The 17095-nt window shown below is 46.6% G+C and overlaps 1 protein-coding gene across 18 annotated transcripts in view; it reads left to right on the forward strand.

Moving 5' to 3' along the window:
- PTPRT (protein tyrosine phosphatase receptor type T) overlaps positions 1–17095 on the forward strand; it is a 965600-nt gene that overhangs the window by 724447 nt on the left and 224058 nt on the right. For all 18 annotated transcript variants that reach the window (XM_081034722.1, XM_081034718.1, XM_081034731.1 and 15 more), the window contains exons 10-11: positions 568–769; positions 2162–2264. In XM_081034722.1, coding sequence (XP_080890848.1) covers positions 568–769; positions 2162–2264 — 305 coding nt within the window. The remainder of the gene's footprint in view (positions 1–567; positions 770–2161; positions 2265–17095) is intronic.

The following is a 17095-nucleotide window of genomic DNA, read 5'->3' on the forward strand; positions in this document are numbered from 1 at the left end:
CCAAATCATTCTTGACAGGAAGCTGCTCTTGGCTACTGCTCACTAAGCTGCACTGTCAATTGTGATCACCGCCAGCCACCTGGGCTACTGTCCTTCTGAAACGTGGCTGGTCCGAATGGAGGTGTGCTATAAGGGCAAAGGACATGCGAGGTGTCTGAGACTTACAGAGTATATTTATTCATGTTCCGAAAATATGACTATAAAAACACTAACTCTTTATGTTGATTACAGGTTGAAATGATACCATATTGTATATGTTGGGTTCGACAAGATATATTTTTGAAATTAATTTTACTTTGTCACTTTTTTTTCCTTTAAATGTGACCACGAGGTAATTGAAAAGCCTGTATGCGGCTTGCGTTCTCTTTCTATCGGACAGCAATGCTCTAAAGCACCAACAGTGGGGTGTCGGAGGCTGGGATGGTGTGTAAAGGGGACAGGACCAGCGGAACTGGCTGACCACACTCGTATGCCTTCTCCTTTCCTCCTCTCGCGTCCGCCCAGAGGAGCTCCATCCCGTTTCCCGGGTGAGGTATTTATTGGTTTGTTTCCTGGCTTGTTGTGCAGATTAGCTACAAGGCTGTTGGCTCGCTGGACCCGAGTGCTGACCTCTCCAGCCAGAGGGGGAAAGTGTTCAAGCTCCGGAATGAAACCCATCACCTGTTTGTGGGTCTCTACCCAGGGACCACCTACTCCTTCACCATCAAAGCCAGCACAGCAAAGGGCTTTGGGCCCCCCGTCACCACTAGGATCGCCACCAAAATTTCAGGTATCACGCTTCGAAAGGGAAAAGGAAGAAACGTGTTGCTTGTTCTTTTTCTCCCCCTCCTCCTAATTTTCCTGGGCGCGAAAAAGGCCAGAATCCACTGTCACCATCTGGTATGGATCAATCAGGAGGTTGCATGTGTTTCCATCATAGTCTCATGAAGAAAACCTGATCCCTGAACTTCCTAAAGTATAAAACCTATATTAATTAGACTATACCAGAGGAAACACTGAGTGATTCACCAACTAATGGGCCACACAGTTGTATTAAATAGGATTAAATATTTTCCTTTTTCATACAGATTGGCTTGTAAAATGTGATTTATTTTCAGGAATATTCCTTTTGGCGGTGCAGGGCACAGCACATGAAATGTCTGATGAATGAATGAATGAATGAATGAATGGATGGATGGATGGATGGATGGATGGATGGATGGATGGATGAATGGATGGATGGCGGTCTAAGATTTCACCTGCCATCGCCAGTTGGGCCCCCTCCACCATCAAAGCAGCATCAAAGCAGAATTACCTTAGAGCCCTTTTTTGCAAATTACTTTTTTTTTCCAAAATACCTATGCAATTCTGGTCTGCATACATACATATTTTGCATAAGAGACCCATGCTGTTTTTGTAGCTTATTGTTTTCACTTATCTTTATACCATAAACATTTTCCATGTTGCTACATCGCTTTCATCATAATGTTCTGTCAAATGGATGGACGTAATTTAATTAAACATTCCCCTGTGGTTGGATATATTTGGTGCCTCTATGATTTTATAAAATAACGCTTCAGTAAACGTGTTACAGAAGAAAATGTAATTCGTTGGTTTGGATTATAACTTTAGGATTAAATTCCAGAAATTGGAATACTGAATTAAAGGGGATGTGGATTGTAATAGCTCTTAATACAAGTGGCTAAATTACCTTCCCAAGGGATTAGATTTACTTGCGCTCCTATCATTTGGGTCTGAGACAGGGAAAGTCTCATAAGGGGAAAAAAAAAAAGATAAGAGGAATTACTTCATCACTGCTGTAATTTACATTTTAAACATGTTTAACAAGGTTGCCCGCTTTCTCATCTGTGTTAAGTACTTACACTTTCTACACTTAGCGGTTTATTCGGTGTGGAACTTTTTGATTCATGAGGCTGACTGGCCACATCGCTGCGCCCTTTTCCCAGACTCTTCTATACCCTGAAGGAGCCCACGGGCAGGTTGGAAGTCAGAGCCTCCTCTGCTGAAATCCCCTGGGAAGCCACGCGACTGTCATCTAACCCTTTGCCAAATGTTATCCCTCCGGTCATCCTGAGTGTCCTGAAGGATGGCATCAAGGGAAAGTGGTGAGTGGGGTTTGGGACCTGTGCTAAGCTCCACCCTCTCTCTGTTCTCTACCCAGCTCCGTCGATGCCCGAATATGACACAGACACCCCACTGAATGAAACGGACACGACCATCACGGTGATGCTGAAGCCTGCTCAGTCCCGAGGAGCCCCTGTCAGGTGAGGACGGTTCTTCCCCTGCAGTTTGCAGTTTTCCTTTTCCGTACCACGCACACCTCCCGTTGAATCATGTCACCATCCACTCCCGTGGGCAGGACTGGCCAGGAGGAAGGCTTCCTGAAAGAAGAGAGTCAGCAGTCCAAGCCCAGTTTCGAGGGGGCCACTCTCCCCACAATGGGGTATTAGGGCTGGTTCAGAGGGAACATGCTGATGCAGAGAGCTGGGAGAGAACTTTCTGGAACACATCGACAGTAGATTTATTTAGTGAGTTGAAGGCCTGGAGTCTCCTGGCCAGATCACCTTCCCATATCTGACAGATAGACAGACTCACTGAATTCTAAAAACAACCTGCTCAGAGATTATGATTGGGGCAAGACCTCATTGGGAGGGCTTGATGTGCGAGAGTCCCACAAAAGGACTTGCAGTCAGAGCCAGACCACTGATTTTCCCATGAGTCTGCTGGAGGTCAGGAGCATGCCGATGGCCCTGGCAGGGAAAGCATCTCAGCAGCTAAGCTATCCCACTGCAAATCCATGGGCTGATGGCTGTCAGAAGGAGGGTATCTCTTTTAAACAAGTTACACTTAGCACCAGGGCAGCAACTCTCATGTTGACTGCTGGCTTTGCTCAGAGATCAAGGAACCACAGTTCCTTAGAACTAAAGCCGAGTGTTGGGTGGAACCACTCTCACGTTGGCTCAGTTCAGTCCAACAAGCATTGAGTACCTTATGTGCCCAGAATGGGGAAGCACACAGGGGATAAAAATGATTGATTGAATATTTATTTCTTGGATATTGAATATTTATTGAGCACTCACTCTGTACGTGGGAACTGTTTAACTCATGTTCTAAACAAAGTCAAACTCTAGTTGGGGAGACAGAAACCGAAAACATAATGACAGTACAGCGTGTACTTGTGGAGCTAGGCATAGGTCAGTATGAGAGCTCGGAGGAGAGAATTCCCAGCAGAGGTGACACTATGTCTTTATATAGCAGGGGTGAGCTCTATCTTTAATGTTGTGTAAGCTTTCGCCAGAGCGGTAAGAGGGTCCCACATGAGAGAACGCAGGGAGGAGAGAAGCAGCCTGCTCTCCTGGGAGCAGTCAGGAGTGGTTACCTTTGCTTTAGCACAACAATTAAGGCAGCGGTGGTGGGGTGAGAATGGGGGCCGTGTTTGAGATGCTCAGGCTTATGTGAGGGTCCATGAGGAGCCACTGGATAGCACCATGCAGTGGCACTTTTATTATACTGGGGGCTGGGACACCAGTCAAGAAGGAGGCTATTGAGATGGTCCGGTTACCTGTTTCCCAACCTGGATCCAATGCTACCCAGAAATTAGAGACAATGGAGCAGATAGAGTCAACTGCCAGCAATTTGGAAGTTCCCCTCAATTCTAAGGACTTTGATCAATGTTCTATCCTAAGTCGGCTGAATCTTGCAACCGGTGTGTGTAGTATTTGTGGGGCACGTGAACTAAGAACTTTTACCTTCTTCTGCACATAGGTTGTTCCAGGACTGTCCTAACTGATGAAACAAAGCAGATAGTGGCTCTTACGTGAAATAGTTATTGAGCTACTTCTTTTATTCCTGTTACTCTCATGCAACGTTGTCACTTAATTCTCTCTATATACAGAGATATTATCATCTTAACATCAGATGAAGAAACTGAGGCTCAGAAATTCCCAGTAGCTCACAGACAATAAGGAGGAAAGCTGGATTTGAATGCAGGTCCTCTTGATGCCAAATCACGTGTTTCTTTTTGGCCACCGATGCCTTCCTCCCTTTCGAAGCACTTAACCTCTTCCATACAACTGCATTAGTCATGTTTCAAAATCTTAGAAAGCTTTCCAGATGGCAAAGGATGGCCCAGGAAAGAGAAACAGCTTACCCAATGTTACCCGATGAGTTAGCAGCTGACCCAGGATCATAGGCCAGATCGTACCCAAGCTTAAGATAGTAGACCCAGGTCTCCTCTTTCATTACTGAAAACGTACAAAACTATCAGCAAAGCAACCTGGTCAGCTTGCTTCCTTCCTATTCAAATTTCCAAAACTTTTCAAGCCCCTGATTCCATGGTAGGGAGGGAAGTACTTTTCTTTTTCCTTAAGATCCCCTAACGTCTTTCCAGCACAAAGTTTCAGAAAATATTTTATATATACATATACATGTATTTCTCAGTATTATATATATATTGTATAATTATATATATAATTATATATACATAATATATACATATTATATATGTATATGTATATATGTATATACATATACAATTATGTATACATGATTATATATAATATATATTATATATAATATTACATATTATATATATAATTATATATAATATATATATATATATATTATAGTGAGAAATAAGCAATCTGAGTCCTGCCCCATGACAACATAAAGTTAATTTTGGTACAGAGGACCAGGGACCCATCCTCAGGATGAATCAGATTATGTGTCTGTGAGCCTCTGAAAACTCTTGAAAGCCAGCTGAACACTGATGTAGTAATTATCACCCTGTTTTACTGGGCAACTACTGTGTTCCAAGCATTTGACCTCCATGAATCTATGAGTAGTGTCATGTTTCTGTTAGAAGTGAGGAAACTAAAGTTCAATCACAGAGCCTGTACTGATGAAACCAAGCCTCACATCCAGGCCTGCCTGAGTCCAAAGACCAGCAAAAAAGACCAGTCCAAAGACCTCTGGGCAGCCTAGACCAATGTTCTTGGGGAAGCTTTTTTAGTTTCTACACAGGGAAGCCTCTTGCACTTTCCCTTTGAACCTACATCGTCTTAGTTTGCACATCTGTTTAATAAGCTCATGCTTTCTCAGACTATTGCACATTAGGAGACGGCAATGGACATGCCCCAGCAGCAGTGACAAATGACCAGCAAAAAACAGGACCATTACAAAACAGACACAGGGACTCAAGAAATAAGAGGGCTACTACATGTTATAGCCCATGTAGCCCCTCGCAGACGTGATTATTTATTTATTGTTCCTGACTCACCCCCAAAAATGTAGCATTAGGTTCCATGTCTTCAAGTTAAAAGAGCCTGCTAGCTTCCATTTAATGAGCAAGGACCTGTTCTGTGCCTGTCCCTCTACAAAAACTATCTGTAGCTTCACAGCATTGCAATAGTAGTCTCCCCATTTTGCAGATACAGAAACTGAGATAAAGAGACACTGAGTGAGTTGACCCAGGACACGAGGCAAGAAAGTGAGGCAGGCAGAATTTGGACCCCGTTCAGCTGACCCTAAGCCAACATTCATTCTGCTATGCCACACCACCTCCCTAGCAGAACGTTGTGCATGATATATTTTGGTGACATTTCCATGGGGAAAAAAATTTAAATAAATGTCACTGCTCAAAGGGGCCATGCTTGGTGTCTCAAAATGTCTGGCTGCTTTTCTTCCCAAGGCTCTGGGTCACTGAGGGTGGGTACACGCTCGGTTTCTGCAGGTATTTTCAGACTGTTGCTTGGATATTTGCCAAGAAGGAGAAGCGACTAAGCAAGGTCACCTGCCAAGACTTTCAGGACAACCTGCAATGACTGCAGTGACAATATCACAATAGGTTTCAGTTACCTTGACCCTTTTTTCACCTTGAACTTGGGGCATTAGGGTGCCCCTGTGGGAGGCAGTTGACCCAATAGGTCATTCAACAAATATTTACTGAGCACATGCTATGTCTCAGGAATTGAGCTAAGCAGGATATAGCGGGAAACAAGATGGACACATACCTGTCCTCTTGAGGTTTATCATCCACTAAGTGTGCCTGTGAATGGGGCAGGGAGACGGGGCATTAAGCAAGTAAGCAAACATGGTGATGAAACTGGCAAACCAAGACGGTATGAAGCCAGTAGGGACAGGAGCTGTATTGACGGAGAGAGGAGTAGACTGGCTGGAGAGACGAGCACAGGTGGCGGACCATGTGGTGTCCTGCAGGTGGGAGGGAGCGGGAGCCTTGAGGAAACAACAAAGGCATGCTAAGACCCCAGAACACAAAGAGTGCATTAGACGCTCGGGTCAAGGAGCTCTGGAATCATATGTTATAGGTGATAGTTCCTTTCATTCCATTGTCTCATCTGATTGCCATTTACCCTGTGAGTCAGCTGGGTGGGAAATACCATCTCCATTTCAGAGGAGGAAACTGAAGTCTAAGATGTTACATGATTGGCCCGAGGTCACGGAGCTCGTTAGGTGGAGAGCCCCTGCCTCTGAGTTCATTGCTTCCCCGGGAGGTTCTGAGTTCCCCATGCCTGGGATGTCAGGGGATGGCTGGAAGACCTTTCGGAGAGGATACTGTGGAGTGAGCCTCCATCCACTAGGCAGTGAGAGGTAGGCAAGACGACTTCTCGGGGCTCCTTCAGCTCTATGTTGTGTGAGCCTAGCCTGGAACTGGACAACACAGCCTGTCTCTCTCTGAGTGGAGAGTTTGTCCTCAAACAGGCTCATAGCGAAGCCTCAGCCTCCAGGCCCTGCCCAGGTAGTCTGTTCCTCTTCTGCCAGCCATGCTGTGTCCCTGGCTCAGCCAAACTCTAGCCCCGGCTCTGTCGCTTGCTGCCCACTTGAAGCCCCATGGGTCTGACTCTGTCTGGCAGAATGGAGCTTGCGGGGAGGTGAAGAGGGGAGAAAGGGAGGATTGCTTGTGGGACTCCCGCACCCTCATCTCACCAGCCAAACCACGTCGGCAGTTTGGCCTATTTTTCTAATACTCCACAATGGAGATTTATTGCTTTTGCATTGCTTTCCCCAGGCCTTCAAAGATTTATTGGTTTTTAAGTGACAGAATCCGAGAATTGCTTAAAAGATCAATCAAATAGTGGCTAGAATCTAATATTCAGCTCTGACTTGAACACGCCAAGCCTTCTTCCCCCACGCCCCGCCTGTCACGCTGATGTATCTGTAGTAACCTTCCTCAGAAAGTAACTTGGCCATGAATTAATCAGGCGTAATGCAGTCCCTGAAGTGAGGCTGGGGGCAGAGCCCCGGGGTCTCTGGCAGACCCTCCTCTGGCTTCCCAGCAGGCTTCCTTGGAGATGTCCTTCTCTGTCCCTACTCTCTCCTTCCTGTGCACTCAGCATGACTCAGCTTTGGGATTAGTCGCTTCTCCTTCCCTCTGCCATGCTCCACCCTGCTCACCTAACCTGCCATGGCAGTTTGCCGCTTTGCCTGTCATACGTTTCTCTTCCTTCCGTCTACCCCCCACCAACCTGCTGTAATGGTCCTTTGGAAGCACAAATTGGATCAAGTTAACTTTCCTGCTTAAAATTCGTAAATGGGTCACTGGCTTCCTACCGCATTTAAGTTCAAGCTGCTTAGCATGGAATTTAAGGCCCATCAGAATCTGGCCCTAACCTGTTGCCGGTTTTATTTCCTGTCACTCTGCCCCCTTACCAGGTTTCACTCAAGTGCCCTGTGTGTCTTCATCATTCCTCCTGAGCTTTCATTAGGAATTGTGTTATCCCATTGTTGTGTGTTTTTCTCTGGTTTCGTTTCTTGCATTCTCCTCACTAATTCTCCTCACTTGCCTGTGAGCTCCGAGAAATCAGGAGGCTTGACACTAATGGATCCTGTTTCCTGGGGATAGTGTCTGGCATTGAGCAGGTACTTAAAAAAAAAAAAAAGTAAGTTCATCTGTTTTGCACACCTGGTAGACGCCACGTGCTGGGAGGTAGAGATACACATAGCACGCCCGCCTTCGTCTGTAAGAGCCTGCCCAGTAGAACTTCCTGCCATGATGAAAATGTCCTATACCTGTGCTGTCAGATATCGTCACCACGAACTACATGTGGCTAGGGAGCACTTGAAATCTGACCTGCGCGACTGAGGAACTGATATTTTAATGTAAATGTAAAGGGCCACATATGGCTAGTGGCCACCATTTTAGACAATGCAGGTCTGTTCGAAAGACATTCAGAAAAAGAAGAAATGCGGATGAGCCCGTGTGTTTGGTCAGAGGATCCTACAAGAGTTCAGTGCGGAGGCTTCACCGTTAGCCTGGTGGGCTCAGGTGCGGGCAGAGCCTCCTGGATGCCGTGTTGTCTGACCTGAGACCTGCCGGATGGTGGGGGGCGGGGGCGTTGCTTTGTGATGAAGGGAAGGATGTGACCCAGGAGAGAGCAGCATAGGCAGGAGCCAAGGCAGAGAAGGGGCACAGTTGTCCAGGGGACCACAGTGGGCTATGGCAGAGAGGAGAGAGGCGAAGACGCAGACAGGGCCACAAAAGGAAGGTCTTCACGCTGGGTTTGGACTTTGTCCTGAAGGGTGTGGGGAACATTGGGCGGCAGATGCCCAATTTCTTGTCCTTTTCTGGGTGGTCAGGACTCTGTGTAGGCCATTCTCTCTGCAGAGCAGGACATTCTCCAGCTCTCCAATATCCAGGTCACATCTGCCGCAGCCAGGACAGTTTCCCATCCTGCAGCAGGTTCACGCATTTCCCGGCTCCCACTCTGCTCTGGCCCCTCCTCTGTCAGGGACTTGTATTTTTTGACCCTACCCGCCTCTGGCCTCCTTGGGGACAGGGACTGGGTCCCAGAGTTGGCTCCCACCTCAGACCTACGATCTCTTAGGCTCTTCCTGCCACAGCTGACTTCCCAGTTCAGTACAAGAGAATAGCAGAGGCTTCTGGAATCAACTCCAACCTTATGCAGTCGACTCACTGCATGAACTTAATTTAATTAGATTACCTTAATTTCTCTGATCCTCAAGCTGCTTGTTGGTAACATAGGAATTCCCATGTCACAGATTGTTTGGAAGATCACATAAGCTAACATGTGTAAAGTGAAAAGGGTAGTTGTTTAACTTGCTCCTTGGGTTGGCCAAGCTCTTGGGACAGGAGTGGCCGCTGCACGAGTAGCCGTGGGATGGATGATTGTCTGAGCCCTGCCGTAGGCTGATGCCTGGTTGCTGGGTCTCCCCTCACATGGGAGATCTGCGTGCAAGGTGCTGGCAAGCGTGTGACAGGTCAGGGAACATGTGGTTATCTTCAAGGATGTCACAAAACCCTCAGAACCATATTACCGTCAAAAGGGATCTCTGGTTTGAGCACCTTTCCCAAACACCAAATCAAGCAGACAGGGCGAGTGTGTCTCAACTACTAAAGGGGCTAAGAGTAGTGCCCTTGATTTGGAGGAGATGCTGCTTTGTGGTGTGAGATCAAAGCAAAGCAGATCCAAAGCGCCCTTGGGACGGGGTGTGGGGACCCTCATGAGCTCCCTGAACTGACACCTCCTCAATACTGGGGACCAGAGTGGGGACATGGAGTCCAACCAAGTAGGAGAGGTGAGACCAGATCCTAGGAGACGAGTCAGCCTTATCTGTTCACTCATTCATTCGTTTCACTTATTAACTGAGTCAGTAAATATCTAATTTGAATTTGAGCAAACAATCGTATGCGAGACTCTGCGCTGAGCACTGGAAATCCAGAAATGAGCAAAACAGACCCACGTGCAGCTGACGTCCTGATGCCAGAGATAACTCTGCACAAATGGTGCCATGGACCTTAATGGCGGACTGTTAATAGTTGTAACCGATTCTTCATGGGACCCACGGCACCTCAGTGTCCCACCTCTGATTTCAGCTGTAGCTCTGCCGGACAGTTCCTCGTGCAGGGCCGCCTCCTGCCTCCAGCACCAGCACCCGTCCTTTTTTCTGCTTCTTTGTCTTAATGCTTTCTCCAAAGCCCCGTGGATCTTGTTTAGTCTGAGCAGGCAGGCACAACTCAGAAACACAAAGGACAGAAAGCCACGGGAGCAATGTTCAGCCGGTGGGGAGTGGGAATCGAAGCGTCCGTGCCCTGCCTCTGGACCTTCAGATGGACCATTCGGAGGCACATGCCACACAGTTCCTCATGTATCCCCATTAGGAGTGAACCCCGGGGTCCCACAATGAGAGCCAGCTCAGCAATGGACAGTTTATCTGTTTTTCTTCCTTCTGTGTCTCATCTTTCCTATCAGAGGGGGAGCAGACCCAGACAGGGGAATCAGAAGATGAAGTCAGAGAAACTGAAAGGAGGCCAGCAGAACAGCAGTGGGGAGAACATGCAAGGGAGGGTGGCACAAGATGACACTGGGCGAAAGGACCAGATAACACAGGCTTTGTGATTGCCATAGTGAAGATTTTTACACTAAAAACAATGAGGAGTCAAAAAAAAAGGGAGGGGGGTTAAGCAAACGAACAATATGATCTATTTTTTTAAAAGGGTCTTTCTGTCATCGGTGTGGAGAACAGATTGGAGAGAACAGAGGGGTTCAGAGAGACCAGTTGGAAGACCGGTATAGTTGTCTGCATGAGAAATGAAGGTGACCCCGGTCAGAATAGCTGTGATGATGGGGTTTAGGAACCAACTGGGCAAGGACAGGGTGGGAACTGATGTGTGGTCCAGGCGAATGCTGGAGACCTCTGAGGGGCCTCCTCTGAGGTCAGTTAGGATGTGTGGACTGCTTTCATAGATCACTTGAGCCCTGCTGCATAAAGGGTGCAGCTCCGGCTTGTAGGGAGAGGGGTATGACAGCTAAATACTAGAAGACAGGGTAACGTGGTGAATGGCTTCCAAGGTCATTGCAAGTTCTCTTCCCTCCCTGATGAGAAGCCACCATCCCTTTGCATTTGGCAGGGGGAGTTGGTTAACACTGTAGATTCTGAAATACACAGTGGTTAGTACACAGTAGAGGTCCAGACAACTTTTAAAGAAAGAGTAAACTTCATTGGGAAGAAAAGGAAATGATCGCCAAATTTCTTCCAGGATTCCTTTAATAACTGTGAAGCCCAGAGTGGGAGCTCAGGAGACAATCACAGAAGGTTTTGCTGGTCCGTGGAGCTGCAGTGAGCAAAATTGGCATGATTAACACCCAATTCTCAGACACCACCATACGATGGTGTCCAAGGGGGCTGGGGAAATGAAAATTTGGCGGATATATTAACATGGGGCAGCCTGAGGAGTTCGTGAGTCCCTGTCTACTTTGGGAGATGAGAAACTACAATTCCATTTAGACGTACTGTCTCTAAACATCATTTGTTTTGCTTAGTTCCCACCTCTCTGGGACACTTTTGCTGGGGCCTGAAGATGAAGAGTGTAATGTGTCCCACATTGGTGTGGGGGGATGGCAAGAGACACTTCCATAGAAACTGCAAGACTTAGCTCTGCCAACCGTATCATTTGTAGCCAAGTCTAAAAGCATGCTGGGACTTCATCACAGCAGGTTGGAAAAGAGGAAGAGCCAGCTAGACGGAGAAACAATCAGAAGTAAGGAATAATGGGACTGTAGACCTATTCCCTATGGGACTGTCCCACAGTCTAAATATGGTGACTAAGGAGACATGTAACTGTGATTAAAGGGACATGTAAATACCACCAGGGAAACTACTGCAGGACACGGGGTCTTTCTGGTGAGTGTTTCACAGAGCCGTGATCAGAAAGATTATCCAGGAAAACAAAAGTGCAGAAAGGTGACCCCCAAATGATTTAGGTGGGTTTGCATTCACTTCAGCTCATCCTAACTGCATTGCACATCTCCTTTTATCAGTCCTCCAAACAACCCAGCTGACCACATGTTGGCTCTGGTGTTGAAGGATTCTGGATTACATTCCTTAGGCTCAAACCAAGGAAGAAAAGCAGGTGTTTCGGGAAGAACGTTTTAAATGGAGCAGGAGCAGTTGCTGGAACATGAAGAACGAAGAGAAGTGTTCTATTTTGGACCGTCTGCCATCTGGAGAGATGGAGACGGAGACTGTTACTGGCACAAGGAAAAGGAGCATGTGGTCGTCATGTTCCCCTCCTACCACAGGGACTATTTAAATTCTAAAAGGCTGGAGTGCTGGGGAGGCATCAGCGCAGGGGTTGAAGATTTGGGAGGAACATTCAGGTGGTGTTTGAAGCATGGAGGAGGGAATGACCTTATCCAGGGAGCGTGTATACAAGAAGAGATGCGAGAACAAGACAGAGCTCTGTGAAACTCCAACGAAGCACACTGCTGAGGAGGGCCAGAGAGATAGAGGGAAAACTGAGGCAGAGGTAACACAGGAAGAAGGAATGGTTTCACAAAAGAAAGATGGTCACCATTTTGCAGTTTAATTTTCTCTCAGGGCTCTAAGCAGCTCTTACAGTAGAAAAGAAGAAAGACACACAAGTTGACACAGGACCATGGGAAAAGGAAGGCAATGATATCAAAGTGCTTGAACATGGACCACTTAGTCCAGGCTTGATTTTAAAAGCCGGTCTGAAGGGAGATGTCCAGATAACAGAGATATTGAGGGCCAGGTGACCTCAATGCTGTTGAAGACTATGTAGAGGGTACAAAGCAGGGAGAGGCTGGAAAGACAAGAAGTGGTATTCGGAGAGTAAGATGATCAAAGGTGAGGTTTTAGTAATGAAACCCCACTGTGGGATAGTATGGCTGTCAGTGACTGTGTTGGCAGTGATGGTGGATGGGTGGTAATGGATTCAAGGGGAAGGTCATTGAAGCCACCTCTTTCAAGGAACACAGAGGCCAGGCTACGATGGATGGAAGGGCAGTATAAGTAGATGTAGTTCTCATAATGCTAATCCTCTCACCTTGGGGAACTAGTGAAATCCTTTGCAAGAGCAGCAGTGACTCTGCAAGTTGCCTTCTCCTGGGTCTCACTTTTTCGCCAACTTTTTTTCTGGCTGGCTTTTGCTTCTCACACTGTTCTGGGCCCTGGAACAGTTTGTATCACTGCTTTGTCTCAGACCTTGCCCAGCTAATAACCAATGGCTCTCAGTCTCTCTGTCTGCAACCACCCAAAGGTCAGACTTTCAAGCTGGCTTCCATCAATTGCCTTTCTATAGCCTCCTCTATTGATGTCCTTCTGAGCTAGTGCATGGCTCTGTGCCATGTGAGAATCCAGTGAGGTTTGCTCTCATCCAAAAAGCATTTTGCACAATGCTCGTTCCAGCTGCCTGCGGCTGCTCAGAGGGTTGCCTCCTCTTGGCAGCAGTGAGAGAGGTGATCCTGAAAACCCTGGCTTTTTAATAGGAAAAGAACAATTTGAAGTTTAGAGTCTCTGCCACTAAGCAGAAGAAATGGGTCCTTAACCCCTTTTCAGAATACAACACATCCTTTTCTAGCCTGGCTACAGCTGCTTGGGGTTTGCTGTTTAGTGCATTTCCACCTGGTCGTAGGCTCGCTAAGCAGTTTATGAAGATTAGACATGTATAAAGTAAGCATGGATGGCCAGGACCAGGGCTAGCAGCCTCAGTAACACAAGAAGTATTCAAGGGCAAGATTGTAGGTCTACACGGTCCAGTCCTGTAGCCAGAGCTGCATGGGCTATTTAAATGGAAATGAAGTAGAATGGAATTAAACTAAAGTTCTCAAGTGGCCGCATGTGGCTTGTGGCTGCTGTATTGGACACTATTCCCACCATCACAGAAGATTCTGTTTTACAGCCATTGTGCTAGACCCTAGGGGGGCTGGTAAAAAGCGGTCAAGGCTGACCTTTGGTGTCACAGAGGCTGTCCACGTAGGCATTTGAAGATGCAGATAAAGGCCAGTCCTGCCCTGATAAGAAGTGTAAGGGGGCTGAGACCCAGGCATCAAGTGTAAGACCCAAAAGCCAGAGCGGGCCCTATGGCCGGGCTGCCCTACTGCTGAGACCCTCACCTTCTGCACCAGACTTCCCACATTTTACTGCGTTACCCTCGCTGGGGACAAAGTCTGAGAAATGGTTTAATCCCAGGGTTTTCCAACCTTAGTGACTATCAGAATCACCTGGACAGCCAGTAAATATATTGATTCCTGCCCATCCCCCGGGGACCTGGTCTGAGAAGCTGCCTTTTTAAAGATGGTGATGACCTACTGGTCTTGAACCACAATCTGAGTCCTTCTGGCTTAGGCTGTCAGTGGCCCCGGGTATGGAGCAGGAGCCTGTACAGGGAACCAAGTATCTCTCCCATGGTGCCAATAAGTACGTGTTCACAAGACATGGGGAACAATTGTTTTGCATTTCACTGCGGAATTGCTCCTGTTGTTTTCACAGCTTTTGGAACTCTTGTGTCTCTTTTGGTGTATGTTTCAGCAGGAGGATAAGCCATTTTAGCTCATAAGACCTGAACTAGGCTCTCTACCAGTCTATTTCTCTATCCCTGTGGAGGCTGAAAACACACCCCTATTTCCTTACGACGGTGACAATGACTAGTGTCTGAAATAATCCAGACGCTGCATGCTGATAGCATACCTGAAGATATCACGTCTGTGCAAATATGGGGCTTAGGTAGAAAATGGATATTTGGTGAGACTGAGCGTAAGGATCTAAAGAGATCTGTGTTCTTTCGTGGAAGGCTAGAGCAGCCTGGGAGAAACGACTCCATTTCCAACTTTCACTGTATAAAAAGTTCCGTATTTCTTAGATCAGACAAAATATACTGAGTGCCACAAGATGGGCACGTCACTCAGCTGGGTTGGAATCTGTATGCATTGTCCCCCCCGGGCCAGTTTTGATTACGTTCTTTTTGCCTGTTATTGCAGTCAGCAAATCTGAAGTTACTATTGTGGGGAGAGCAGGAAGAAGGGGAGGGTGAGAAATGAAGGTTTTTAACCTTCAGAAAGTTCAGAGGTTCAGTCTGAATAAGCACAGAAACTTTCAGTGTGCCTTTGGATTCCTTGAATTTGCAGAACTGCTCAGAATCCCGAGAGGGATTGCACATAGGATTCAGGGCCTGCTTTGTAGCTCAAAGGCGGAGCAGACATTATGAGAGAGGAGCAGAATTAGATAGAGTAAATGGGAAGAGGAATCAGTGTTTAAAAAAAAAAAAAAGGAGTTTGGTCCCAATCCAGGCTAAGTTTCAGCCTATTGTTCAGTTTCTTTACCTCATAGCCATCTGCTTCCCACGGCTCTCAGATAACGTCTCCCCCGCCAGGACACCCTGTTCCTGCTTAATTGAAATTAGTTTCCAAGAATAGTTGTCCAAAGCAGTTTCTCAACGGCGGGAATGGTTTGAAAGTCACACTAGGAGTTGAAGCTTTGGGTTGCAGACGTCTACACACGAGCCAGATGTTCGAAGGCATCACGGGGTCTTCAACAGCCTTCACATTTCCAAAGCCAGGAGTTCTCTCACTGGCCTCTGACTCCTTGGAAACTGGCACCATCTCGCCATTGGCGACCTGTACTACTGCAACTATGCAGGGAAACCGTCGCTTTCCCATCAGGTTTAGAGCAATGTGTTTCCAAGGCTTAATTATACCACAGGTATATAAATTACAGAAACATGTTAATGCTCCCACGATTAAAATTATAGAGTGCCTAATTGAAAAAGCATAAACTGAATTGAAGAGTTCCTAATTATAGTTTGCTTTGAGGTGTTAATTTCCTCCATAGCGAATGCATAATTTCTTGGAACCTACAAAGGTGGCCTCTTGCATCAGCACGTAGGCTGCAGGCGGAAGGGATAAGGTCATCATCTTTCAGTTCAGGAAGTTGACAAAGGAGGCTTGGTTCCGTGGGACAACCTTGAATGGGAACTTGGGAAGGAGGTGGAGCTGCTAAAGATGCCCTCTCAGGGTTCCACCTAGTGGATCAAGAACAAAGAGAGATGAGGACCCCTTAAAAAAACTTTTTTCACCTGCTTTTCTCTTCCGTCTCCAAAGTCTCAACTTTTATCCCAATTGGTTTTGGTAAATTCTGTGCCTGGTAGACAATGGTTCTCAATGTTCGATCTGGGAATTCATTAGAAATGTAGAAACTCAGGCCCTACCCCCTGACCTGCTGTCTCAGGAACTCTGAGGGTGGAGAGTCCCAGCCGTCTCTGCTTTCACAAGGTCTCCAGGAGATTCTGATGTATGTAGAGGTGGAGAGGCACGGTTCTAAGAAGTGGGTCATGGACACCCAAAGTCACGTCCAGAGATCCAGAGGGACAGGCTTGCCCTGCTCGTATTATCTTTGAGAGCTATAGGCCTTCTTTGTAGGTTCTGATGGAGAGAGACTCAAATGTATCTGGTGTCCTTTTTTTTTCATAGTTGTCATATAGTTTTCACCAGTATCTTTGCTGGTAAATGGGTTTTCTAAGCATTTAGAAAGCACTGGAGGCTGAGCCCCAGCTGAGAAGGACTTTCAGGCGAGTCGTGAGTGTGGTAACACTGGGCTGGCTGACTGCAGAATGGGGGCGGGGCTCCTAAGTATCTGCAGTAAGTGCGATTAATGGCATAGATCGTTAGTACGTATTCTTCCTCAACAGTGATGGGAAGTCTAACTCTAAAAGGCCATACCTCAAAAAGCAACGCCCCTTGCGTAGTGAGCCACGCATCTGTGAGGCCTCCATTAGGGATTCTGGAGGCCGGAGGAAGTTGCCCTGAAACGCACTATATCTCCATCTCCTCTGTTCAGACACCTTGGTTTTCTCAGGTTTCTGTTTCCAAGTCTAAACACATCAGGAAGTGTGTGTGTGTGTGTGTGTGTGTGTGTGTGTGTGTGTGTGTGTGTGTGTGTCTGTGAGTGTTAAGTTCTAGCCAATTCATAGCCATCTGAAACACTACACATATGTTCATGGTTTATAGCATTCCATCAAGTGTTTTGCATAATTCTTAACCATTACCATATTGTTGAAAATTTGGGTCATATCCAGTTATTTGTTGTTATAAATAATCCAGTAATAAACATATTTATTCATGGATTTCTTTGGGTATTGTATCTTTAAATAGGAAAAAAAAATCCCCAGGAGTGGAATTACTGAAATGAATAAAATGGAACTAAAATGTATTGAGTGCCTACTTTTATTTGCCAAGCCCTGACAGCCAATTCATATATATTAACCTTTCTCATTCTTTAATTAAAAAAAAAATCACAAAGTAACCAGTGCCCATAGTTG

The sequence above is a fragment of the Rhinolophus hipposideros genome, assembly GCF_964194185.1.
Source record: "Rhinolophus hipposideros genome assembly, chromosome: 22".
Classification (NCBI taxonomy): Eukaryota; Metazoa; Chordata; class Mammalia; order Chiroptera; family Rhinolophidae; genus Rhinolophus; species Rhinolophus hipposideros.